Source organism: Cryptomeria japonica, chromosome 3 (assembly GCF_030272615.1).
Source record: "Cryptomeria japonica chromosome 3, Sugi_1.0, whole genome shotgun sequence".
NCBI classification, from domain to species: Eukaryota; Viridiplantae; Streptophyta; class Pinopsida; order Cupressales; family Cupressaceae; genus Cryptomeria; species Cryptomeria japonica.
In genome coordinates, this window is record NC_081407.1 from 171,012,095 (window position 1) to 171,038,712 (window position 26,618).

The window sequence follows — 26,618 nt, forward strand, 5'->3', positions numbered from 1 at the left end:
TGCAAATTACATAGGTCTTGCCCCAAGTTACAAGTTACACATCCAATAGGTCCTGACCTATTGAATTACAAGTTACATTAACCCATACGCCCAAGTAGATACGCCCAATTAGGGCCACACATTACATGAAGTCCTTTACATGTTACAATTATAGGAATTTACTTTGACCACTCAAATAGGGCCCAATACAAAGGCAAATTGCTAAGGCCGAAGGCCCATTAGTAATTCGGTTGACTAGGTCGGCGCACCCAAGGGATCCAACCTAGCTATACATCAACAGAATTCACCAACTACTCATGTGTAGTTGACACTAGTTCAGCCCTTGTACTTGTCGAAACTTAAATCACCAAGGTTCAAATACCAACTCGAGTAAATCAATTTTAAAATTCACTTGCAAGTATATGCCAAGACTGTGAGAACTCAATGAGTATGTATACAATGATCCTTACACATTATTTCGTTTTGTGTTGTAGTTAAGGGGGCAAATTAAAAAACTAATAGATTAAACCAATGGAAAATGACTCTCGCAATGTGTTGAATATATTAGAAAGTATATTTTTTGTAAAATTTCACCCATATGTATTTTAAGTTATCTCAAGGCAATCTCCATGAGAAGTAACAAATTTTCATGAACAGCATTAATGGAGATGTGGTCAAGTGGTTGGATCATTTTGTTCTTATGATGCAGACCAAGGTTCAACTCTCTCTAAGGGCATCTTAGTGCCATAAGGTGTGTTAAGTAGTAGGCCAGCTAGATTTATAGGTAGATTGCAGCAAAATAATACTGGAGGATGTGGCATTCATGCGGCCAGATAGTGCAAAAGGATCCAGCAAGTAGAGCAGATGGAAAAATAGAATTAGCAGTTGTCCCACTGGAAATGGAGATGTATATAGCAGCAACTATATGTACAAGTCATGAGTTCATCCTAACATAGCTGGCCTGATAAACTCAAAAAATGTTGTAACAGAAGTGGGCCGAATTCAACCCAAATGTCTAATGATCTTTAAAAAATAGTTTTCATGTATATCCTGTATAAGGATAGTGAACCTACTGACAGCTATTTGAACAACATCTGAAGCCAAAATGTCACCTCACAACAAAAATATTTTAACGGCTTGTTAGACAAAAAAAGATTTATTCTAGATAATATCTTTTAAAAGGGGCATTGTGGGCCCCTACTTATGTTTCAGAAGCTTCAAAGGTAATGTAACCCAAAGATCAGCTCTTATTGTACTGTGATGAAGCATCCATAGTCTAGATCTCTCTTGCTCTTTGCTTTTATTTGCTTCAGGAAATAAATTATAAATGGACACCTGCACTGCAAAATGGAAAAAAATGCTACAGCAACTCTTCAAAAGGTAAACCTCTCATTAAGTTCTTATGGTCTTCTATTCTCTTTTTCTGCATGTGGAATATTTGATTGGACGGGACCAATAGAATCTTTGAAAATAAAGCCATCCAAAGGAAAGATCTGATTTAAAAAATCCAGCACACCGTGATTGAAAATGCCCAAGTCTACTTCAAAGTAAAAACCAGAACCCTACCATCCTCTCTACAGCTAAACTCAATCTTATTCAAAGGTGGAACCTCTAAGATTTTTTCAGCTCTCACATTTCTAGCAGCCCTTCTGTCTCTATTAATTATCCAGATCTCTTCTCTGATGGCACTTCAAAAGCTAATCTGAGTATTGTTGTTGCCAGTGGCGTGTTTTGGACTCAACTTAACACAAAAAATGGAATATTGCATGAAACTAAGACATACAGATCCGAATTGCCTGTCTAATCCACTCGACCATAAATCATGGATCACTCTCATCTAACCAAACGAGCTAAGCATGTGTGATATCTATATTATAATATTTTGTTTTTATCATTCATGCATCATTAGTTTAATATTAATATTATCATTAAATTATATTTATATGTGCACATTTACTATTAAGTTGTATATATTATTTCATAAAATAAGCAAATACTAATTTATTAACATTTTGGCATTATTAATATTATTCATTGATAATTTATTAATTTTATATCATTCTATATTTATGGTTTTTATATGTTTTCTGTATGAATGTAGCCAGCCCCCAAAACAAATTTGCCATACCATTGTACCATACCCACATACCTGTACGGAACCCTATTATGATTCAGTAAACTAGTTCTTTATAAGGAATTAAAAGTATTAACAGAATGCCTCTGCTTTCTTTGTAAATCAAATCTCTGCTTCCTTTGTAAATCAAAAATTAAAAAGATTGTTCTTTACCGCTTAGGAACAAAGGGTTATGGTTTGTATCAGATTAGTCCACAAATGGGCATTGTCATCTTAAATCAAATTTCCAGAGTGTGATTTTGTGTTTCTGCAATTGAATCGTAGAAGAGCTACGCTTATTAACGCATAAGCAGCATAAGGCATTTCAAGAAAATTAATACAGTATTACATTGGCAAAACCCAAACCATCTTCATTTATGCAAGAATACATTCAGTTCTTATAGAAAGTTCCATTTGCCTAACTGATAAATTGATCATGTTCCAAAATCTAAGAACATAATAGCATAAAACTGCAGTTAAAATTTGCATGCAAATCTATGGCTGATGCTAAGGCAAACCTTGGAAACTTGGAAAGAAATGAGGAGCATTTTTCCTTAATTACTGTTAGGTCTGAAATGGCTTGAAGACTAACACACTCCACTTTTGACGTATTCAGCATAGACCTTTCCATAGGTTTTCGCAAGTCAAAATTGCTACAAAAATCATTTGTATTACCTGATAGGAACAAAGCCAATCAGCCTTGACATTCATACAATTTCAGAAAGAAAACATTCTGAAACTACATTGAATGATAAATCATAACTGCAATAGAGACTCTAAAAATTGTAAAACATAATGGAAAAAGAAGATGATTTCAAATGATAACAACACTAGAGTGAAAAAGTTGTGAATTGGCTATAAACATTAATTAGAAATACAAATGCAATTGCTATCTATTCTAAATAGAATTTTTTCATTACACAAGATTCCTAGGATATTACATGGAGAATATTGTTTGCATTGCACCAACTCTACACTAATAGAAACCCTTATACATCTTGCCTACCACAATTCCTACCAAAAAAATATTCCATAAGCTAGAACTCCTTGAAATCTTTTCATGTTTATATATCTCTTTCAATGTTTCCCAACTGGGTTTTGGATTGAGGAAAACCTTGCATGATTTTATTGCGTGTCCTAAATGAAACCAGCCCAAAGAAAATGTGAATTTTAAATTATTTATAGATGCATGTCTTTATATTTTCTATCCTGTTGATACATATACACATACATTCACTGTAGTTCATCTATGTGCAGAAGCACACATCCTGACAGGTGACAATCATCCAGCATGGCCATCTTCATTTTGGGCATTCCCCTGTTGACATTATCAATATACTGCATTCGCCCTCTCATGGCAATTGATGATGTTATCAGTTCTTCTAGCTTGAGTGTTGTGGCAGACACATGCATGTGCTTTCTTCCAACTTTGTTCTCCAGCTATACTCTTCATCACATATTTGTTCAATGAGGGGTCTTTCTCTCACAAGGCTATTTGTACTTGTCCAAGTACTTCACATGCACCTGACAGGTTCTAATTTTCATGGTACCTGACTATCATAATTAGAACGTAATTACAAAACAGTTCTGGTCTGGATACAACAGGCGTAACTTTTTTAAGAACACAAAGAGAAGCATAAAAAAAATGTTTAAAAACGTAACTGCTACAAATCCTACTGCATTTGATTCTAATGAACCAATTGCTGATTTGGATGCACCCAATGAAGAGAAATATGGTGATTTTCTAATGTGATTCTTTGATTTGACTATGACCATTGAATATATTCCTTTCTATAAACAAATATTACAAACCTGAGATATATCACACACCATGGCTTATTCAATATTTTAAAGTATCAATTATCAGTAGTGTTTTCCTATTATTCTTATTAGTTTATCTATATAACATTCATATTATAATTAGATTTGTTAACCTTGTCCATAATTTGTATAAATATAGTATTTTTTGAAAAGTACTCAAGCTGTACCATACCTAAGGCCCAAAGAAATGATTTGACTCCTGTAACCAACCCAAACCTTAACCAGAATCTATACTGGTGACTTACAGTTAAGAATTTAACCACTTCGGCCTTTCCTTTCCTGTTTAAGTTTACATTGTTTTACTGTTTAATTACTGAGAACTTTTATCTTGCAATTGAATATACTTTTTGAGTCCAATTGACCTACTTGATCACTTGTGCACACATATAATTTCTTTCCTCGTTGCTTTCTTCCTTTCTATATCTAACTTCAACTAGCTATCATGTAACCCAGGTAAAAAAAGGGAAACAGTTTGTGTTTGTTGTAGTAGATTCAGCAGATACGCCTATAATACAATATATTTCTATAGGCCAAAAGTAAACAGCAAAATATAAAATGAGAAACCTGGCACCAAATCCGCTTATGTCTATCTAATCTTAATGATTACGAACTAAGCCTGCCCTACCGGAAGAAAGAAAACCCTTCTCATGTGATCCTTTCTCTCTGCCTCATTCCTGTAGTTATCCCTTTCTAATTCCATCCTTTTTCCTCCAAGAAGCCCTGAAATTTGTGCCCCTATTCCTGAATTTCATCCTTCATCCTCATTCTTACAAATATTGTTTCTCATTCTGTCACCTATCCTCCCGCAATTTTGTCCCCATTTCAAAAATTTAAAAGATCTGATGCTATGTTAGGGACATTTTGAGAAGATAACAGATTGAAAGGGATCTATTTTTTTGAGTTCATATTCCTCAAAAAACATGGAATGTTGTTTTCCAAATGTAATTGACCATTCCACAAGTCATTTCCTGATATCCAGTCATTATCAGCTTCCTTTGCTTGACTTAACTGAAACAGGAGGATTTTGCTGTACATGCTGACCAACCTTGCAATAAGAAATTGTGACCCATAGAGGGCAAATGCATCACAAATTTGCAAAACTTTATGCGAATTGCTTGTTGGAGTCATTTGTGCAGTCTCAGTCATGTCCCCTGAATGTCGTTTGTGAAAGGATAGCTCTTCCTCAACTTCTTTGAGGGTTAAAAAAATCTTCAAGTTCAAGAATTCAGGAAGATCATTCCTTTGAATGCAGTGTACTCTACTTTCAAATTTCCTGAATTTTTTGTATTTTGGGAATTCATCATTCACGAATGTTTGATCCTTGAGGAACTCTATTGATTAACAACTGAAGGTGTTGGAACTAGAATTTCCCCTTGAATATGGTAACTCTTTAGTTTCAAGAGATTTCTTGGTCTTGTATGGTCAAAACGCCCAAGGTTCACCACATAACAAGCTACAGCATAATCTCAGAATTTGATAAACCAAGAACCATATTTTCAGAACTCTTGTTGCTGCCTCAGCGACAATAAAAGAAAGACAATAACATTGCCAACATAAAGGTAAGGCTTACTTAACTCAAGCAACACCAAGCCTAATGTGATCAATCACATTCAATGTATCCAAGAAGAAGTATACGAAATTAAAACAAAACCCTTGGATGAAATTAAAATATAGCTCATGGATGCAAGTGGTCAAAGAAATACACGTCTTTCAATTATTGAACTTGACACAGTTGTTAGACTCGAATTTGAAAAGGAAGAGCATGACAAAGCTAAGGAACTCAACCTTACATTCAAAGCTTTCACAAGGCCACTGATCCATTGCAAGTTGGCATTACTTTCAGACCTGAGACTTTAACGTCAGGAATGTCTCTTGATAAGGCTCGAACAACCCTAGATGACACTCTCATTATTCTGATCTGATCAAAAGAGGAGCATTCATATACAGCTGAGCAGAATGTTGCTCCCCCCAATGCAGGAATGTATAACTCCTTGCTATCACAAGGTGCTGACACCCAAACTGAAATATGCTAGCATTTACAGCCAGGTATATTGAATTAAAGCTTTAGGTTCTGAAATCTGGGATTTCTAGTTGCTATCCCAGCACAAATGAAGGAGAGAGATAATAATATTGCTGATTTGACAGCAAGGATTACTATAACTCAAACAGACCCTAGCCACTGCAACTGATTCTCTATGCCTCAAACAACTTAATGAAAAAGTTTCAAAAAAAAAATTAAAAAGCAATTAGAGATAGCCCTATCAGCACAAGCACCTTCTTCAAGAAACTGCAGTTATTCAAAACAAAAAGGTTGACGGACAAAATCCATGGGTGCAAGTGGTTAAGGGGAAAAAACCACCTCCAATTATGCAAACAGCTATCCAAGCAAAGTTTGAAAAAGAAAAGGCACTAAACCTTCTTGTCCATGGGCTCCCTAAACCAGCTGATTCTTTACAGATAGATCATGCATTATTGCATAAATCTTTGAATTTGAATGATATTTCACTCAACAATAATTGGACCCTACCAGAAAAAAACCTTGTCACTCAATTCAAGACTGAAGAGAGCGTTTACAAGCTTTTTGAGCAAAAAAGAGAATCTTTTCACTTCCACAAAGAATCTATGTCGACACGGATCTCAAATGCTCCTAGGTGCAAGAGCTTTGAAAAGCTCATATTTGGGTTATTTGTGTTGGTGTTGGAAATAAGCCACACCCGGATTGACGATGGACTGGTCCAAGAGGGGCCAGTAGCTCAGTGGTAGAGCACTCCAGCAGCGTATGGAAGGTCCTAGGTTCGAGTCCTAGCTGGTCCATGTCTCAACATGGTATCAGAGCCAAGTCCAGGCTAGGAGCCCCAAGCACACAAGAGGTGTGGCTTAAGGGGGGGTGTTGGTGTTGGAAATAAGCCACACCCAGATTGACGATGGACTGGTCCAAGAGGGGCCAATAGCTCAGTGGTAGAGCACTCCAGCAGCGTATGGAAGGTCCTAGGTTCGAGTCCTAGCTGGTCCATGTCTCAACAATTTGTACCTAGAAAGAAAACAAGTGCGTTCTTATTAAGAATTGTAGGTGTGTCATTCACGATTCTCCCCCTCGTAGGTGGTCATCCCCTACACCATCAACATAACATAGTCCTCAAGTCTCTATGGGTGCTAATGGCATCTCCATTACTTGTTAGAAGTGCACTGCTGTCATATGGTCTTCTCTAAGGACTTTTCAAGATGCAATAGCTTCCCAAAATCACATCTTCCTCGCTAAAACCAAAAAAAACCTAACAAGCACTCCCTCCTTTTACTAGTTATTTTGGATCTCAGCTTTTCGTCATGAGACTCCTATATCTAATGGTGTTTGTTGTTCAAGAGAGGTAGCCTACCTCATTTATAATAACCTAGATATAGAGTTTCACTGATAGCCTCTAACGTCCACTCTAGATACATGTGACTCCAAATTCAAAAGGGGCCAATTCTTCTTCAAAATGTCTTCATTGTTGTGTGCTACCAACCCCCATCTTCGTCTGTCATTCACATTGATGGAGACCCAGGATTTCAAAATACTCCACAACTAGCAATCTCATTCTTTTGAGTGACTTTAATACCATATTGGGACCCACTAGACACCCATTCATGATCCTCAAAAGGATGAGCTATGCTTTCATAAGATGGATCCAAAGGAGTTTGGTTTACAAAGAGTTTCTATTGATGGGAATATTGTTGTCACGGCCTAGAAAAATATTCTCCAATTAGGGGAATCTTAGAGCCTTCATATTCTCAATAGACTCCCTTGCTTCCTTGATTAAAATAGATTCACTTGCTTTCCTCATAGTGGTGGTGCGAGTGTTGTGGATTATGATCTTATCTAATAGTACCTTATCCACCACATCCATGGTTTCCTTATTTCCTCTCAACTCCCACTTGTTGATCATGCCACAATGACCTTCACCCTACTCGCTAATTCTCACTCCTTAGTCTTCCACCCACCCTCTCCCATCACATTTTCTATCACTAGATGTACCACAATCCAATTTTTTGGTGAGTGTACCCTTGACTATGTTGTTTTTCTCTCCATTTTTTATCGACTATTGATTCCATGTACAAATCCCTTTGCCAAGCCCTTTGGGGTGCTACCTTCAAATCTTGTCCCCACACTTTACATTATCTTCAACCACAGAACCTTTGATAACAAATGCAGTTCTCTCCATCAAATGCTTTGGTTTTCACTAACACATGACCCCCCTCCATGCCCTCCATCTGTAAGGAATGTTGTTGTCTTCACCACCACCACAAGCAAGAGCTTCTTCCTTGTCAACTTGCCCTCCTTATTGATCTTCACCATTCCCCCAAACGTTTTTGGCACACTCTTCCCCCAAGGAAACCTACAAATATAGCCTCTAAGACTAGCCCCAATGCATTAGTTTCCAATGCTAGCTCTCTTTACAATGTGCCATAACAACCTACTATCATGGTCTCAAATTTCACCAGCAATTTCTATCATTTTCTCCACAATTAATGCCAAGAAAGCTATTCTAAAGATATGTACCAACAAGGCAACAGATTTCAAAGGCCTCCAAGATGAACTTATTGTAAATTCCTGAACCTCCCCTTTGGCAAAGCTTTTTAATGAGGTTGCTTGTTCAAGCTTGCCTCAATCTTGATCTTAGCATATGATCCATCCTATTCATAAGTCTAGGAATCTGCCCAATCTTAGCAAATACATTCCTATCATGATTGGGCATACATTTGCCAAACTTTATGCTGCAATGTTAGATAAGTAGTTTTCTATGTACCTAGAGCAAGGATGTAAAACCTTGCGAGTACTTGCACATCCAAATCAATGGCAAGTTACTCATAGTAAAACTTGCTGCAGATTTTTCCTCAAACTTATCGCAATTCGTCAAATAAAACCCACCTAAAATGTAAGGACCTTAAGGTCTGTATGATCTAAATCCTTGTACTTAAACTGTTAAATTCAAAGAAACAAACTCGTTGCACAATATAGATTCAGACTGGTTTAGGAAAATAAATACACACTATAAGGAGCTCAAAATTACTTATAGAACATTCAGATTTTTAGTGCTTACACAGATTTAGAGCATCAATAAACACGTTTCAACTTGGGAACTGCAAAATCAGGAATATATTTGCTATTGAACTAATATAGAATTTCTTTACAACAGTAATTTGAGCTTTCAGATTACATAGAACACAATATAGAATTCAAACAGCAACACATGATCTTGAGGTTTCGTCTCAAGAACATATAGAGCTCGAATAGCAACACACAACAGCAGTGGTGACCTCTTGGGAGTTCCATCCCAAAACCCAAATCGTGCACAAAGGCAAACCAAAATATTCAGCATACCAAAAGACAAAGTAGAGTCTTCAATATATACCCACTTCGGGCAGTACATTAACTTGTAGTACAAGGCAAGTAAACAATCTGATTGCCTTCCATGAAGGGATGCCAATCTGTAAAGAGGCCAACCACAGTTAGCAATGAGTTGGCTGAAGTTGGTAGAAGCTTCTGGTTCACAAATAGCTGCAGACAGTTGGCACATAGCTGCCAAAGAGAAATCCTAGGGTGGTTTGATGCTAAAGACAAAACAGATCTAATTTCCCTTCTAGGATACAGCTGTCACTACAAGACAAAATGGATACAACTGCCACTACAAAACAAAACTAAGCTTCTTCAAGAAGTCGATGGTTCTAATAGAATATTCCAGACCAAATCTGGTTCTTTTTTCCTACAAAGGATAAGACAAACAGCTAGCATAAATCTGATTTCTTCCTCTGATTTTTCTGGAAGGAGACAAACTTGCACAGTTTGCAACCAATATTGCCATCCAAGCCAGGTGGCCTCATCTTTCATGGGTTCATCACATAAAATCACCATTTATTCACCAAAAATCGAGAAAAACTCACCGAAATTTTGCTATAAAACCTAACATCACCAAAAATAGCAATTTTAATTGTTATTTATGAGTTTTTGGGACTCGATTTCTAATGCAACTTAGGACTTGATTCCACAGCATGCGACTGCAAAGGCAATTATAGAGGTTGTTTAGCAATAATTGTTATTTTGAGCATGGCATAGCAATCTATGGCTGATTGTATTAGTATATTGCCTATGGCTCTCATTGATTCAATCCCCAACCAATGAGCACCTCCAATTGTGATGCCCAATCCAATCTGTCACAATCACTATTCTTCCACACTTAATATTATATGTTTACATTAAATTAATAATAATTATATGTTATAATGATATAATATTGTATTCATATTAATATATATAATATTATTATCTTATAGTTATATTATCAATATTTATATATTATTATATTATTAATAATTATATATTATAACAATATTAATATAGAAAATTCAAGATGGAAAAAATAAGAATAACAGATATAACTGCGAAAAGCAGAAACCCCCCTGCGAAACCTCAGAGATTTTTACCAGGGTCCGGGAGGCATCTCGAGCGATGGAAGAACAGTTTTGCTCCTCTGGAAGAACAATTTATAGACATACGCTTGGAGAATGGTCTAAATGCCCTAATCCCTTAAGCTACAGGGGCTAACCTAACTTCTTTAAAGCTTAATGATATCAGCAGACGAGCCTTGGGGGCATTGTCCGACCGTCTACCTTTTTCAGAAGCCCCCTTAGCTTCTTCGGCGAAGAACTCTCGGCTTTATCCTATGAGTAGGGCAAGGTCGCCCTGTATAAATCAGAAATCCACTTTTGCTCAGAAAAAGCAAGCGCCCCTCTTTCTCTCAAGAGATAGATCAACTTTGGGTTGCCCTTACAAAAAAAGTTCTCCTGTCTTACGGCCCGTGACTCTGTCGAAGTTCCAAGGACACATGGCTTCGGAGGCTAACAGAACCACACTTGGGGTTAGAAAACCCTCTTCATTTAATCCAGTTTCTGTTACCAGAACAAGGGAGGAGATCTTCCCCAAGTATGGCCCTCCTAACTTTCAGAAGCCGCCGGTCTTCAATACAGATAATATTATGATTATAAGTAATAATCATACTGAGGAATTATGGGATTGTTACAACGCTCGCGGGCTCTTTGGCAAATGGTTCAGTTATGGCATCCCATCCTCGGAGATTCAACAATGGCTGAAATCCCTCACGGGAAACCAAATAAGTATCATGAACTTAGAAAGCGATTTTTTATTTATCAATTGCAACACGGCGGATCTTAAAGAGAATTTACTTAAAAATAATCTAAGATTTTTTAAGGGTTACTGTTTTAAATTTTTCAATTGGAAACCTAATTTCTCCCCTAAAGATGTCGAGAAAATTAGGGTTCCAAAGTGGATTCGACTCCCTAACATGCCGGTTGAATTAATCCATAAAGAGATCCTTAAAAAACTAGGAGAATTTTTAGGAGGCTTCGAGGGTTTGAAGGATAACTACCTGGAATCCTCTGATATCAATATTTTAGCCAATATTGAGATAGGTAAATCAACATTTGTTCCCATTAAAATTATTACAAATCACTCAATCTATGAAATCAAACTAGAGATCACCGCGAATGATTTCATTCCTAAGACTTGCTTTTCCTCTGATTATGGGTCAAAAATAACATGCATTAAAGCTTCAAGGGGGGAGGTTTTGGACATTAAATTCAACCCTAAGGGAGGTTTCATGTTAAATAGACAAAATTTGGGATCTGTGGTTTCAAATAACACACTAAGGTTATCAGAAAGCAAGGGAAAAGAAACTTCACTCAAAGATCCTGTAGTGGAACTTAGGAGGAGAGACCCTGCGAACGAACAGAGTCTCTCGCCAATCCTTATACCTACAGCCAACAAAATTATTTATGACCTGAACATTGCAGACGTATCTAAAGGCCCCCTTATTCTGGAAACCACCCTCAGTCACCAAGAAGCTCTATCAGCTCAAATTATGAATACTTTGGAGGAAAATGACTCTCTAAGTGATCTGACCCTAAATTTAGAAAATAGGGATAAAAACAAAAAGAAAAAAGAAAAGAAGAAGAAAAAGAACAAAAAAAGCAAAGATAGAAACAAAAAACGAAAGAATAAAAAGGAAAAAAATCAATTAACAAACAAGAGCACCATCATGAAGGGTGATGATAATAGAAGAGGCCTTGAGGATAAGTGCATACTTGATTATGTGGGCAACTCTGTTACAAATGATCTTATGGAGTTATTTATTAATGAGATCGCTGATGAGGAAGAACTTGCATTACAGAAATCTCTGTTAGCCAGAGAATTGTGTATGCCCTTCTCTTAGGTTATGATCACCCCTCCCTCTGGTGATGCAACAATTGATGTCAGGGACTGCCTGGGAATAGCTAACACTATTGAGCATTGTTCCCCCCCTGACTTTGCCACCGACCATAAGAAGAGGGGTAGGAAAACTATGACTGAATTACTCTCTCGGGCTGGGTGTGCAGTTGGCCAGACTAAAATCACTAATATTTTTGAGGCAGGGAAGGGGAAGATCCTTCCCAATGAACCATGAAACTCCTTACGTGGAATGTTAGGGGCCTGAATGCTCCTAACAAACAGTGTATCGTAAAACAATGCATTGCCAAATACAATCCGGAATTATTCTTAATACAAGAAACCAAACTTAATAACAGTGAATTAACAAACTTAAAGAAAAAAATAGGTATCAAAGAACTTGAAGGGCAATCTGCCTCTGGAGCATCTGGTGGACTAGCCATCATTTGGGATCCAAGGCTAGTTTCCTTCAGTATGATAAGGAAGACCCCGAACTGGATGTGTGGTAGAGTTGTGAGCCTCAAAAGCAACTTAAATTTCACATTAATTAATGTTTATGATCCTACACAAACACATGCAAAAAAGGGAGTCTGGGAGGAAATTGAGAATTTCCTTCTTAACGAATGTGATCAATCATGCCTTATTGGTGGAGATTTCAATGCAATTCTGGACCCCAAGGAAAAGTGGGGGGGTATCAACAAGATGACTCAAACATGCTTAGACTTCAGGAACTGGATGCATAAATGCAACTTGTTAGATTTAACTGCCAAAAGTGAGGCCTTTACCTGGAATAACAGAAGACAAGGTTTCTGCAATATTGCAGAAAAACTAGATAGATTTTTTCTATTTGGTAATCTGTCACAATCCTTTGATACCATTGTCCTTCCCATCTCCGGATCAGACCATTTCCCGGTCCAATTAACTATAACAGAAGCTCTTAAACCGACTAAAACCCCCTTTCGCTTTGAAAAAATGTGGCTCAGAGATGAAAATCTATTACAACTCATTGAAAAATGGTGGAATGACACCAACGTCATTGGCTCCAAAACCTTCAAAATAGTAACTAAACTTAAGAAGATCAAGCAACAATTAACAAGGTGGAACAAAGAGCACTTTGGAAATATCTTTTCACAAAAAACAGAGACTGAAAAGGAGATGGAGATTATTAATGAGGAAGTGATAAAGTATGGGATGAATGACCTCTTATATCAGCAAGAAAAAAGCAATTTGGCTCGTTATGAGGAGATTTTAGTTCGTGAAGAGATCTTCTGGAAACAGAAATCTAGGGATAACTGGCTTGATGCCGGTGATAGAAACACGAGTTTCTTTCACAATAGCACTAAACATCGTAGAGCATTAAACAAAATCAACAAAATCAAATTGGCATCAGGGGACTTTACTGACAACCCGGAAATCATTGCTAAAACTGTTGTGGGGTATTTTGAGACTATCCTTAATAATTGGGAGGGCTCTAAATGGACCAAGGAGAGTGATTTCTTAAAAAATATTCCGAAATTAATATCAAAAGAAAACAACTTAATGCTCAACAAAAAATTAACAAAAGAAGAAGTAGAATCAGCCTTATTTCAAATGGGTCCAGACAAGGCTCTTGGCCCCGATGGGTTCCCGGCTCACTTCTATCAAAAATGTTGGAGCTTCATGGGTGGGGAAATTACTGAGGCCTTAGAGGGGATGAGAAACTCTGGGAAAATCCTCAGAGAACTTAATAATACCTTCATCGCCCTAATCCCCAAGAAGGAGGTCATGGAAAGTTTCAAGGACTTCCGCCCAATAGCTTTATGTAATACTCTATATAAATTACTCACTAAAACAATGGCAAATAGATTACTAACCCTCCTCCCCATTATTATCAGTGAGGAACAGACTGGATTTGTGCCAAATAGATCCATTTATGATGGTATAATCATCGCCCAAGAGGCTATTCACTCAATACAAAACAGCAAATCTCCGAGCATGCTGATAAAACTTGACATTAAGAAAGCATATGACAAAGTGGATTGGCACTTTCTATGTAAATGTTTGGATGCTTTCGGGTTTAATAAGCAATGGATCAATTTAGTATTCGAATGTATCGCAACTCCAAGGATATCAATCCTTGTCAATGGGCCCTCAGAGGGCTTCTTCGAAATTTCCAGAGGCCTCAAACAAGGGGACCCCCTTTCCCCCTTCCTCTTCATTATAATGGCTGAATCTCTTGGGAGGTTGATCAACAGGGCCAGAGAAAAGGCTCTGCTCGTTGGTATAAAAATAACCTCTAACATGGAGCCTATCACCCACCAACAATTTGTGGATGACACCATGTTGTTTGGATCAAGTAGCCATATGGAGGCTAATGGAATTAAAAAAATTCTGAATAACTACACTAATATCTCCGGTCAAGAAATCAACACTATTAAGTCTAATATAACTTTCTTTAACACAAACAAAGAACTTCGAACAAGTATTCTAAAAATCCTTAAATTTAAAGAAGGAGAATTGCCTTGTAAATATTTGGGTCTCCCTTTAGACAAAGGTACTAGATCCTCCAATCTCTGGAACCAGGTTGTGACCAAGATTACAAACAGAATATCCTCTTGGAAAGGCAAATGGCTTTCATCTGCTGGAAAGGCCACTTTGATCAAGGCGGTCCTCTCGGCCATGCCTATTTATCAACTTTCATGTATGGACCTACCCGCTTCCAAGAGGAAGGAAATAACTAGTCACATAAGGACCTTTTTCTGGCAAGGTTCAAAAGATAAAGCCAGACTTCCGCTGATTGCCTGGGACAAGATTTGCTTAGCCAAGGAAATGGGTGGTTTAGGCATCAAAGACCACCTTATTCAGAGCAAAGCGCTAGGGGCCAAGTTAGTCTAGCGAATGTCTTCTAACCCCAATGCTAAATGGGCCCGTACCCTTTTCAACAAATATCTGCACAACCCAGACCCAATAAGCATCTTCAGAACTGCCCACCCTCCTAAGGGATCTAGAATTTGGAACTTCATGCTAGATTGCAGAAGCATCATTTCTGATAAATTAACTTGGTCCATTGGCAATGGACAGGATGCCCTGTTTTGGAGAGACTCCTGGGGTGCTTTCCCTCCCCTCATCACTCTTCCTAACCTTAAGTCAATTATTCCCACCCTAGAAGGACTGTGGGGATCTCATGTAAAAGACTACATTGAAGAATTTAGCATTGGACATTTGAAAAAATGGAGATGGAAATCAGTAATGCTTCCTAATATTTCGGCCATGGAGAGATCCTTCTTATCTCAGATTCTGGCCTCAAGAAATATTGCCCTGACTCATGATTCTGACAAATTGATATGGGTTGGCTCTAAAAAGGGAAGATATGAATCGAAGGAGGGATACAAACATATTCTTAATAAAAAACATACCCCTCGCTCCAACCTACCTTTATCGTTATGTTGGGATAAAAGGTGCCTTCCGAAAGCAGGTCTGTTTGCTTGGCTGGCTATTCAAAACCGAATCCTCACTTCTGAAACTTTTAAGAAATTTGGATATGAAGGGCCAAGTAGATGCCCTTTATGTGAAAAGGCAGAAGAATCTTCTAATCATCTTCTGGTGACTTGTGATTATGCTCATAATTGTTGGGGTTGGTTAAGAAAGCAGTTGATTTGGTATTCCCCCATTCCTAATAACATTTTGGATCTTTTTTATGCCTGGCCAATCAGGAACATTGGCAGCATGTTTGAACATTTATGGATCATAACCCCATCTATCATGATTTGGGAAATATGGAAAGAGAGAAATAGGAGGATTTTCAAAAATAGCAAAATGCAATGGTATCAACTGGTCAATAAAATTGAAGCCTCAGTAGTTGAATTAGTAAAAAACCAAACCCTAAATCTCTAGAGAGACATCAATATGTCTTACTGGGATGAAAAAATGAGACTCAGATGGAAAGGCCTAAAAATTCCTCCCTTCATGGGCAGGGGTTCCCCAGCAAATGAGCTATCTCGTAAAAATTGTAAAAGGATCCCTCCTATCAAGGGATGGTTTAAATTGAACTTTGATGGTGCCTCGCGGGGTAACCCTGGACGGGCGGGTCTAGGCTATAGCATCCACAATTCAAATGGGGACGAGGTGGCCTTCATGGCTCTACCCTTCTAGTACTAATAATATGGCCGAAATGCAAGCATTGGATGCAGGGATTAACTTAAGCATTTTACTCAATATTAAGAAGATTGTCATTGAAGATGATTCAGCTATTATCATCAATGCCCTTAGAAAAGGGTCTATGCCTGACTAGAAACTTAATGCTTCTTTGGAAAAAATCTTGACAAACATGAAAACATTTGATAGGACCATCTTTAACCACATTTACAGGGAGGGCAATAGGAGAGCTGACTTCCTTGCCAATTTGGGAGCAGATGGAAGACATTGACTCATGTTGTTCCCAAAATCAACCCTTAACCAATAAGCTGTTATAACAGATGACTCTGTATATAAACCTCTATAACTAAACCGAGTCTTCAAAACTCTCCTATTTCTGCCTCATTTCATATAGAATCACTAATATTTCAGATACATAATTAAAACCCTATATTCTTGTATCTATACACAATTATCACCTTAAACATGCTTATACATATCTATATACATTTACAAATATATATGTGTATATACATATACATAAGAATATATGTATATATACATATTGATATATAATACATATATATCAGTATATATATATACACTTTTTGGACATATATATATATATATATATATATATATATATATATATATAATTTGTATATTGGTATAAAATCTATTCACTACACAGTGAATCAAGTAATCCATCTAAAAATCATTCATTGGGTATATAAAGATACCTGTGTGTAAATATAAGGGGAAGGTTATGTATATACACAGGTATCTATATAATCCATCCATTTAAAAACAAATATATTTACCACTTTTATAAACTTAAATATCCAAAATTAGGAATAAAACTAACCCTGGCCAATTATAAAGATTTCCTCAAATATCTTTAGACAATCATATAACAATGAAGAGACTTTAGATTTTTTTTAAAAATAAAAGGAAAAAAGAAGGGAAAAAAAACTCTTATCAGATAATAATTGAGATCATTTACCCGAAGCAAATAGCAATAATTAATCTGATCTCTATCTTAGCCATAATAAATAACAGAGATAGTATCAGTTACCACTAATGATTATGGCCCTGCATTTAAATTCTCGAGGATCTCTATCAAGGGAATAATCGGTCCATAACTTAAAATGAGGCCGATCATTATTGGGGCGGGCGGGGTCCCCTAGATTAAGGATTAATCAACCCACAGTTATGAATTAAATAATATTAAAATGTGGCAAGATCCCCCTGTTGTCTTAATAATTATGAGTTGTCAGAGCTCTTGATTGTAGAGTATGTGATTGCTTTTCTATTCAAAATTATTTCGAGCTCCTCCTCATGATTTTACCGCTACGGACGTATCATTTTAGGTTATGTGTTTTTTCGGAAACCAATGAATTCCTTCCAAAGTGGAGTTTTTGTAATTCATGTTTTCAGATTGAGATTTTCTGGAGAGTTTAAATCATTTAGCCTCTAGCCTTAGCTTAAGGTCTGTCAAGCTGATACTCCACTGTTTTCCTAAGAACCCGTGTGGTGAATCTTCAGATAATGGACACCCCAATCAAACTATGTAGTTCAAAGAGACAAATGGCCTTTGAAGGGGCCATCACTCGGGATTGCCTTAAGCGCATTATGCATCTCCCTCATACCTTGGTAATTGATGCTATTGAGAACATCTTAGGCCCTGATTTCCTCACTAATTCGGATAGAACCAGGGCCAATACGGACGTGGCCGCCATGTTTCTTGTTGTCACTATGAGTTATACCAAAAACCGTGAAGATACCAATGCTCTGTGCAGAGAGGTCTTCGATGCCTCTATTCTGGGCGACCTTGAGAGGGTTTTAGTTAATATTGACAATGAAGGGACTATTCCGCAGCCAAGGAATTATGACATTCTCATTCGGAATAATAGGCCAGTGCCTCGTTTCCCCATTATCTCCATGGATGGAGAGCCAGTATCCACGGAAAGCACTGAGGGAATTAGCCGAAATGTTAACTTTTTGCTTTTCTTATTCCATGTGAGACTCCCTCCTAAGCCGACATGGTTTGAAGACTACCTCAGAGCTGAGGGTCTGGTTTTGGAGGAGGATAGGGCTTCTTCTCCATCCTCTAGGGAGGATTGAAGTGACTCTGCTTTCAGGGGGAGCATGCTTCCTTTTTTTTGATATAGCACTACAGAGGCTGGTTTATACGTTGACTTAAAGTAAAATTACAATTATAGTTATCTGTATTATGTTTGAGATAGCAAACAGTATAGTAGTTTTAACAAACAAACTTAAGCATCATATAAAAAACTAAATTAGTATGATATTTTACAAATTACTATTACCGAAGGAACATGAAGGAATAGCCACTATATAGATATACATCACCATCTTGCTATTAAAACAGTTAAATAGATATTCTAGATAGCATATTACTTTGGGTATCCACTTTGATTTATTTCGAGGGACATCTGCTGAAGTTTTAATGCCATCTGTTGATGTTTTCTATATTTTGATGTCTCTATGTCAATTTTAAGTTGGCTAACTTTATGTGGCTACCATGCAAACTGTGAACTCCTTATGCTATAAAACTTCAGGGCAAGGGAGGATGGATTATATGAATCTCCCCTCTCCCACTCTTGTTGTTGTAGCCTGGATTTTACCCTTACTAAGGATAATGTCCAGGAGCATAAACAAGAGTCGGAGAACTGAGGTTTTATGGCAGGCAGGATCTCTAGGCAATTTTGTTCTATCCTAAGCGTATTTGGTACTTAAAATTCTGTCTCTTAAATTTATTATTTTCTAAAGCTTAGGAGATATGTATTCTTTGGAAATAATTTAAGGTTTTATCAGGCAATAAACTATCGAATGATACAAATGGCAAGATAATACTAACATAATTGTCAAGCTGTGGAATAACTGACATTGCAGGTTGAACAGGTTGTTACTAACAAATTTGCCGAGTGTTTGAATAACTATTATTGCAGGCTACCAGGTGATCATGGGCAATTTTGGAGCAACTCTGAATTACTATAGAACAACTTCAAAATAAAACAAGATAGTGAGCATTTGGCTACTGAAAACATTTCTTTTGGGCTTGTAAGGGAAGGAAATATTAAAAACCTTCCCACCTGATGACCCTGGCCCGGGGTTTTTTTCATGTATCAAAACTGAAATTTATCAAGAAATATGCCGGACTTTGGTCCCGGGCTAGGCCGGAGGTTTTCTGGACTCCACTCTTTCCTACCGGCGCCCGCATGAGTGGAGTTATGTATAATTTCATAAATGAATAATAAAATATCTGGCTTCGGCCTTTTACTGATCAAAAAAAAAATAAAAAAATTATATTTCTATTTATTTAAACTAATAATAATTATATGTCATAATGATATAATATTATATTTATATTAATATATAGTGTATTACAATATTTATAATATTATTATCTTATAGTTGTATTATTAATATTTATATCTTATTATATTATTAATAATTATAAATTATAATAATATTATATTTATACATATTGTAATGCAATATTTATAATATTATTATTTTATAGTTATAATATTAATATTTATATATTATTATAGAAATATATTTTATAATCAATTATTATTAGATAATATATTAATTTTATTAAACATTATATGAGTTTTACGTGGTTTTTATTACAGACGAACCCGACCCTTAAAAAAAAAAAATTGTTGGATCCACAAATTGAATCCATGAACCCAAATCAATATCCAAACCAAAACCAGTACCTTAGGTTTTAAACAATTGTTTTAAGGGCCACTTTCATTCAAGATGTTGGATCGTAAGGGAATTTTAATCATTAGCATGCAAACATGTTGATTATATTTGTGTTGGGCACAGGAACAGGTCATGTTCAATAATATGATGGAAACCAATAATATGTTCTACAAATTCAATATATATGTTTTTTTAAAGAAAATTTCAAAAACTTTCATATTTTCAAATGTTCAATAAATTAGTCAGCTTTTTCCAGAAGTTTTTGCCGAGTCCCGAGTTTTTAAATATTTTGGGCCTACAAAGTTATTGTCGAGGCCAAAGTTTTACAACTAAGACCTAGAGAAAGGTCATCTTGGAGCTCATGGGTAGGTCAGCTTTAAGGGAGATTAATAAACCATTGATCATGTCTTTACACCCAAGCTATAATTGAGAAGGCTCCTCACCAATCTTCCATAGTCTTTTGTTGTTTCATAGACTTCAAGAAGGCCTTTGACTCAATTGTACGACCCTACTTTTCCAAAAGATATGCAAAGTCAACATTTCCAATTCTCTCATTATTGCTACTTGGAGGCTTTATCAAACAATTATTGGGCAATTTCATACCTCTCAGTCTCTCCACCTTTGTGAGGAGTACTATTGCGATTAAACAAGGGTGCCTCTCTCCAACCCTCTTTAGCATCTACATTGATGAGTTAGAGGAATTTCTTCGACAACATACTCATACGAATGATGGTTGTTGTGATGAGGGAAACGGGCTACTGAATCTCATATTCAAAGCCTTCCAACATCAACAATGGAGGTAACCTGATAAACACACATGCAAATCACACAAATCAAACTATGCTAGACACAAACACACGCATGCAAAACTGGCATTAATCTCCATTGCTGTCCTATCCTTCAAGGTCTTGTTTTGCAAATGGGTGCTCTCAGAAGCTCTTAACACAAGAAGCTATAAAGTAATGGACTATGAAAATAAGATATGTCAAAATGAAAGCAAGATGAATGCAAAATTTCGTGGAAGCAAGAATACGGGTGCACAATAACGGATCCCAAAATGGGAGAGGGGCTTTGCTTAAACAGGCATCCTCGGGTTGAATCCAACGTATGGGATGAATGTGGGATAAAGAATAGGGTTTGAGCATTTAGTCCCACATGCACTAGGTGGAAAGAAAGAAGGCGGTACACAATGATAAATACGAAATGATATAGGTTTGGGGAGTTTTAGAAATGGATGAAGTGGATAATGGGATAATGGTCATAATAATATGATAAATGGGTTAAATACATAATATAGGATAAATATGGAAATAATGAAAATGGGTTTTAATATTGTTTAATGGATTAATATAATATAAAGTGGATATTAGGATGCAAAGAAGCATATTAATAAAATGTTATGGATTCAACTATGGGTCGGAAGAATTAAATTAGGAGGATGATTGCGATAGAAAATTTAAAGTGTCTACAATTGCATTTTACATGAGGTGATTATTGCTATTCTACTATTTTCCAACAATGTTGTTCTCCTCTCTCCTTATACCAAAGGGTTACAACAACAAGTTGATGCCCTTGCTTTCCTTTGTGAACTTTCCCAGCTTGTGGTCGGTCATGATTTTCAACATCTCCAAACATCTTCTTTCCAAATTCTAGTTCTTTTATAGGGGAGCATCCTTGGAGATCATGTCTCCTTATATTTGGGGCTCCAATTTTTAAGCACCTCCTTCAAGATGATATCTACTTCACATTCACATCTCTATCTTCAAACATCAATACTTCAAAATCCACTTCCAAAATATCCCTTCAAAGATACATCACTTCAGTGCCATCATCAAACCTACACTTTTGTATGGCTCTAAGGTTTGCGGGCCTAGCCTATATTCATTGATTAAGCCCATATTTAGAGGATCCAAACTATCATGTTGCAACGCATTATCAAATGCAAGCAAACTATTCCTCAAAGCATTGTCTAGATTGAGTTTGTTGCCCACCTACTCCATCTTGAGACTATCTTCTAGATTCCTTTCTACATAAACAAACTCAAATCCATAAAAGTTTAGGCTTCTAGTTGTGACAAATATACATACTAAAATATTTGTTCTTCTAAGAGAATTACTTTATTGGGCCCAATTTGACACCACCATTGTTTGTACTCTAAAACTAGTTCACTCCTTCATTCTATTGGCATCTCTACTAATAGGCTACCTCCTTTCACATATTCCTTGGAGGCTCCCCCTCAACTCCTTTCTTCAAAAGAAACCATCACTACAGCTACTAGAATGGACATCTGCAAACAATACATCCATATCACTTGGACCTTTCCTCCCATGCCACTCAACTTGAAGCTTGGTTTTTTGCTAAACATTTCCTATAGATGAAGGATAGAATATTATTTTGTTCTCACTATCTCCAAGATCATTGATCTCATGGGATAAGTGTGTGCTCCCACCAACTATATGTCAAGATGAAGCATCATGTTGTTAGAAACACAGTTGTCATTGCACCAAAAGATTGACTAGTTAATGCTCAATACAACCATGAGACTTAATGAATCCATGGGAGGCAATTAAGCAATGTCGCAAACCCAAGTGCCGCACTGCATAGCACAAGGAGACCAAGGGCGCACACCTTGCAGCAATCCCCCCCCAGCACAAGCGAGGGGTTCGAACCCATGGCCAAGGCTTTGATACCACTTGTTAGAAACATAGTTGCCCTTGCACCAAAAGATCAACTTGTTAATGCCCAATACAACCGCGAGACTTAATGATCCACAGGAGGCGATTAAGCCATTTCGCAAACCCAAGCATCACACTACACAACACAAGGAGACCAAGGGCACACACCTTGCAACACATGTCCTTGCCCTAACTAGATTTGTTGTGTTTGCTCCCTTAAAGAGCCAGAAACTGATGTCCCCTCTTTTGATGCCCACCCCATTTATTATGAGAATTGAGGGAGATATTACCGCCTCTCAAGCAACAGTCTCTCTACTTTCCTTAGATATATGAGTCGATGGTGTTTGTCTCTTTATCTTCGAGAAGCCATCACCCTTCAATACAAATCCTTACATGAGGTCTCTCGAGGTCCTAGAGACCACAAGTTGATCACCTCCTTCTAAGTGCTCAACAACTCTAAATGACCTTTGGATACTACTACTTCTCTTATAGATCAAATAAACCTATTAGACAATGTCTCCTACAGCTTTTACATCAACATGTTCCCTCTCAACACCGTGGTCATGTTTCTTCCCAACGACGTGGTTCAACTACTTTTTGGCATTGATCTACTCCCCTCAATTGCCACCCCTAGCCACAAGGGCAGATGTATGTACAAGCTATTTCACTAATACAAGATTACTTAAGCCTTGGATGATAGTTGTGATCCTAGGGGACAATCTTTCTTAATCCTCCCAACCCTTGGCACTCCTCAATGAGCATTATCAACTCTTGTATCAATCCCTTCACAAAGATCAATGATTGCTGCAGCAACTTCATCATTTCTAGACAATAATACTCAATGATCTCCAATTTCCTCAACATTTGCTCTTTGGGGTTCTTGTTCCCACTTGCTGGCTATATGTACTAGTTCTTGACCACTTCTGTTGTTGGTCCCTCATTGTTTTGTATTTCTTTTCTTTTGATCTTCCCCTTTGTGGGGCCTTTCTAGAATTCTCTTCCCAGAACCTTCTACTGTAAACTGCTGTACTCTTGAGTCCCATTGACCTACTTTTGGTCATTTGTGAGCATAATCTCTCTCCCATCCAAATTATAATTTGGATGCAGCTCTCACGTGACTATAAATGACAGTGCAGAGCAGTGATTCATTATTGATTCCCTTAATCACTCTCCCCATCACAGAGAAGAATTGACCCAAAGCATAAAATTTCAAAATCATAAAATATAACAAGTAAAAATGGTACATAAGATTACCAGCAACATTTCTTCAGAAGGTATGGGCACCAAGTTCCAACACACAAGTCAACTAACCTCCAAAATTGGTAAAGGCCATGCTTTCAAGACTCAACAGGACATACTCTCCTGCCAATAGACTTTACAAAGAACTCAGCAAATCAAAAATCATTAAATTTCTGAGCTTTCACCAAGGCAACCGATTTTCATCCTTGCCCACTGTACAATGTTCTTGCTCTGGATCTGTTCTCAGCTCCTTCCCTACTCAATAGTGAAAAAATTAAGAGCAAAACAGTTTTTTCATTTTAATAAGTCATTTATTTTTTACATCTAATTTTTGGATTCTTGACTTTGGAGTTTTTCAGGCTGACTCGGCTCAAAGTCAAGAATCTGAGGTAATTCAAAAGAGTTGTGCTGCTATGATATGGGCCATGCAGTTGGCCAAGAGATACTATTCCACAAACTGTCTACATGCATGCGTTGTAAAAAATAAGAGGCATTTAAGGTAGGGCCTAGGAAATTATTTATTCAAAGCTTAAAGTTCTTTTCTGATTATTTTTTCTCTTTCAATTCTGTCTTTTATATGTGGGTTCAATAACATTAATTTTTAAATTACATTTCTTATTTTCTCCTTTTAACTTGAATTTGTTTTTTCTCATGTGGGTATTTGGCTTAGAGCTATTTTCAACTTTTACCCTTCACAAAACATAAAGTTACTATTTCCATTCACTAACAAGAAACGTATGCTGGTCTTGGCTCGGTGGCAAAAAGATGAAACAAAGTCACAAAGAAGGTGAAGGTTCAGGCCTGGTCCACTCATCCACATTCAGGCAGGTCCTTGTTGATTGAAGAAAAAAATAATTGAAGTGAGGTGTGAACCTCAGATGAATTTTATGATGTAAATTGCCCTTTGTCCATAGCACCTTATAGGTCAAAAGGAAAAAAGAAGCTTACAAGCACTTTTCTTTGGCAATCTAGAGAACTCTCATACGGCAGGTCACCAAGGTTATTTTCATTTCAACAAAAAGAAAACTAACAAGAAATTACAACTTTTTTCACTACTAACAAACAGAAATTACAAAACAAAATGTCAAAAATTGTAATGTCCCCATTTTCAGGTTTCCGGTGAACCCTGCAATTAATTAATTAATTTTAAGTTGTCCCGAAAAGTACATTAAAAGACAACTTTAATTAATTATTTAAAAGTGACTAAGTGCATAAATATTAAATATTTATTTTAAGTCACTTTTGGGAGTAATAAGGATAAATATTTTATAAAGTGATTTTTATTAATTCTTTCGAGAAAGTTCCCAAAAGAGGTTATATAAGGAGGCTAAGGGTTCATTTGAGGCCAAACTCAGTCAGCAGGACAAAAAACCCAAACGTTTCTAGAGCTGAGGATGGAAACCCTCGTGCTTCACCGGAGCAGTTCCACACAAGGATTGGCAGAGTGCTGAAGATTGTGTGAGGACGAAAACCCTCATACAAGATACATCTTTGAGATTTTCAGGGTTGATTAATTAATTTAAGATTCGCAAGAGATTGTTTGAAGCAAAGTTTGTTTTAAGATTATCATTTTTGAGAGTATCTTGGGCTTGGTTTTGTTTGATCTCACAATCCTTTACTTTGGCATGGATTTTAAAGAGGTTATTTGCTGGACTTCAAGTTTATTGGTTAGAAATGCCAGCCATCTCATTTCTGGAGGAAGCCGTACAAACAAAGGAGGAAAAAAACAAAGTTTTACTATATCGGGCTGTAGAGTTTTCGTTGATTGTAACTAGGTAGAATGCGGATTCCAATTGCCTTAAGGCAACATTGGAATCCGCCAAGGGTTGGGCCCTTCTCTCCCTTCTCACACGCCACTCTTAGGGTCGGGCCCTTCTCCTCCCTCACGGAACTTCCTAAAACCCCACGCTACATTCAAAATAACGTGCTCCCATGAATAGGGCCGACCCTATCTAATAAAGCATTTCGGTAAAAGAGATATAAATAAATTAAAGGTTATTAATTTATTATAGGCCAACATAAATGGATTTTGCATCACATATAAATAAAGACATCTTCACCTCATTCAACACACAATCAATATTTATCCTAATGATGCGAAATATACATCTGCCTAATGATGCGAAACATACATCTGCCTAATGTGAAGGCTGAAGAAGGAACTTATGCGAATCACACCTGCCATTGAAGGAGCCAATATCAAGTACATGCTGTCAAAAAGGAGTGCAAAGTGTTCCAGAATTAAGGCGCTAGGGTTACTGATCAGTTTCAAGCATAAGTGCAGATCTAAGATGCACTAAAAGTGCAGATCTAAGATGCACTAAAAGTGCAGATCCAGTGTATGAACCTGATTGTTGATTGGTGCGTTAAAGGGGCAGATCTAATGCTTGTGAAAGTGCAGACTTGTTGATGTGAGATTTTGCCAAGATCAAGAGGCAATGGAAAGCACAAATAAGAGAGAACAAAATAGATAATAGAAATAAACTGTATTCTATCAAGATGAAAATACTGATCAACTGGATCATTAATCATTACATACAATGAATATGAGCCTCCTTATATAGGCAAGGCTATATGGATATGTGAGCACACAAACATGACATGTGGCTCAATAAGAAACAAGGGTAGGTAGGAAATAGGTGTGGGTAGATAGGAAAAACAATATAATATTCCACATGAGGTG

The 26,618-nt window shown here is 36.9% G+C and overlaps 1 protein-coding gene across 4 annotated transcripts in view; it reads right to left on the bottom strand.

Moving 5' to 3' along the window:
• The window catches only part of LOC131029208 (elongator complex protein 4), a 112,302-nt gene that overhangs the window by 52,574 nt on the left and 33,110 nt on the right, over positions 1–26,618 (bottom strand). For all 4 annotated transcript variants that reach the window (XM_057959612.2, XM_057959611.2, XM_057959613.2 and 1 more), the window contains one exon: positions 2,611–2,767. In XM_057959612.2, coding sequence (XP_057815595.1) covers positions 2,611–2,767 — 157 coding nt within the window. The remainder of the gene's footprint in view (positions 1–2,610; positions 2,768–26,618) is intronic.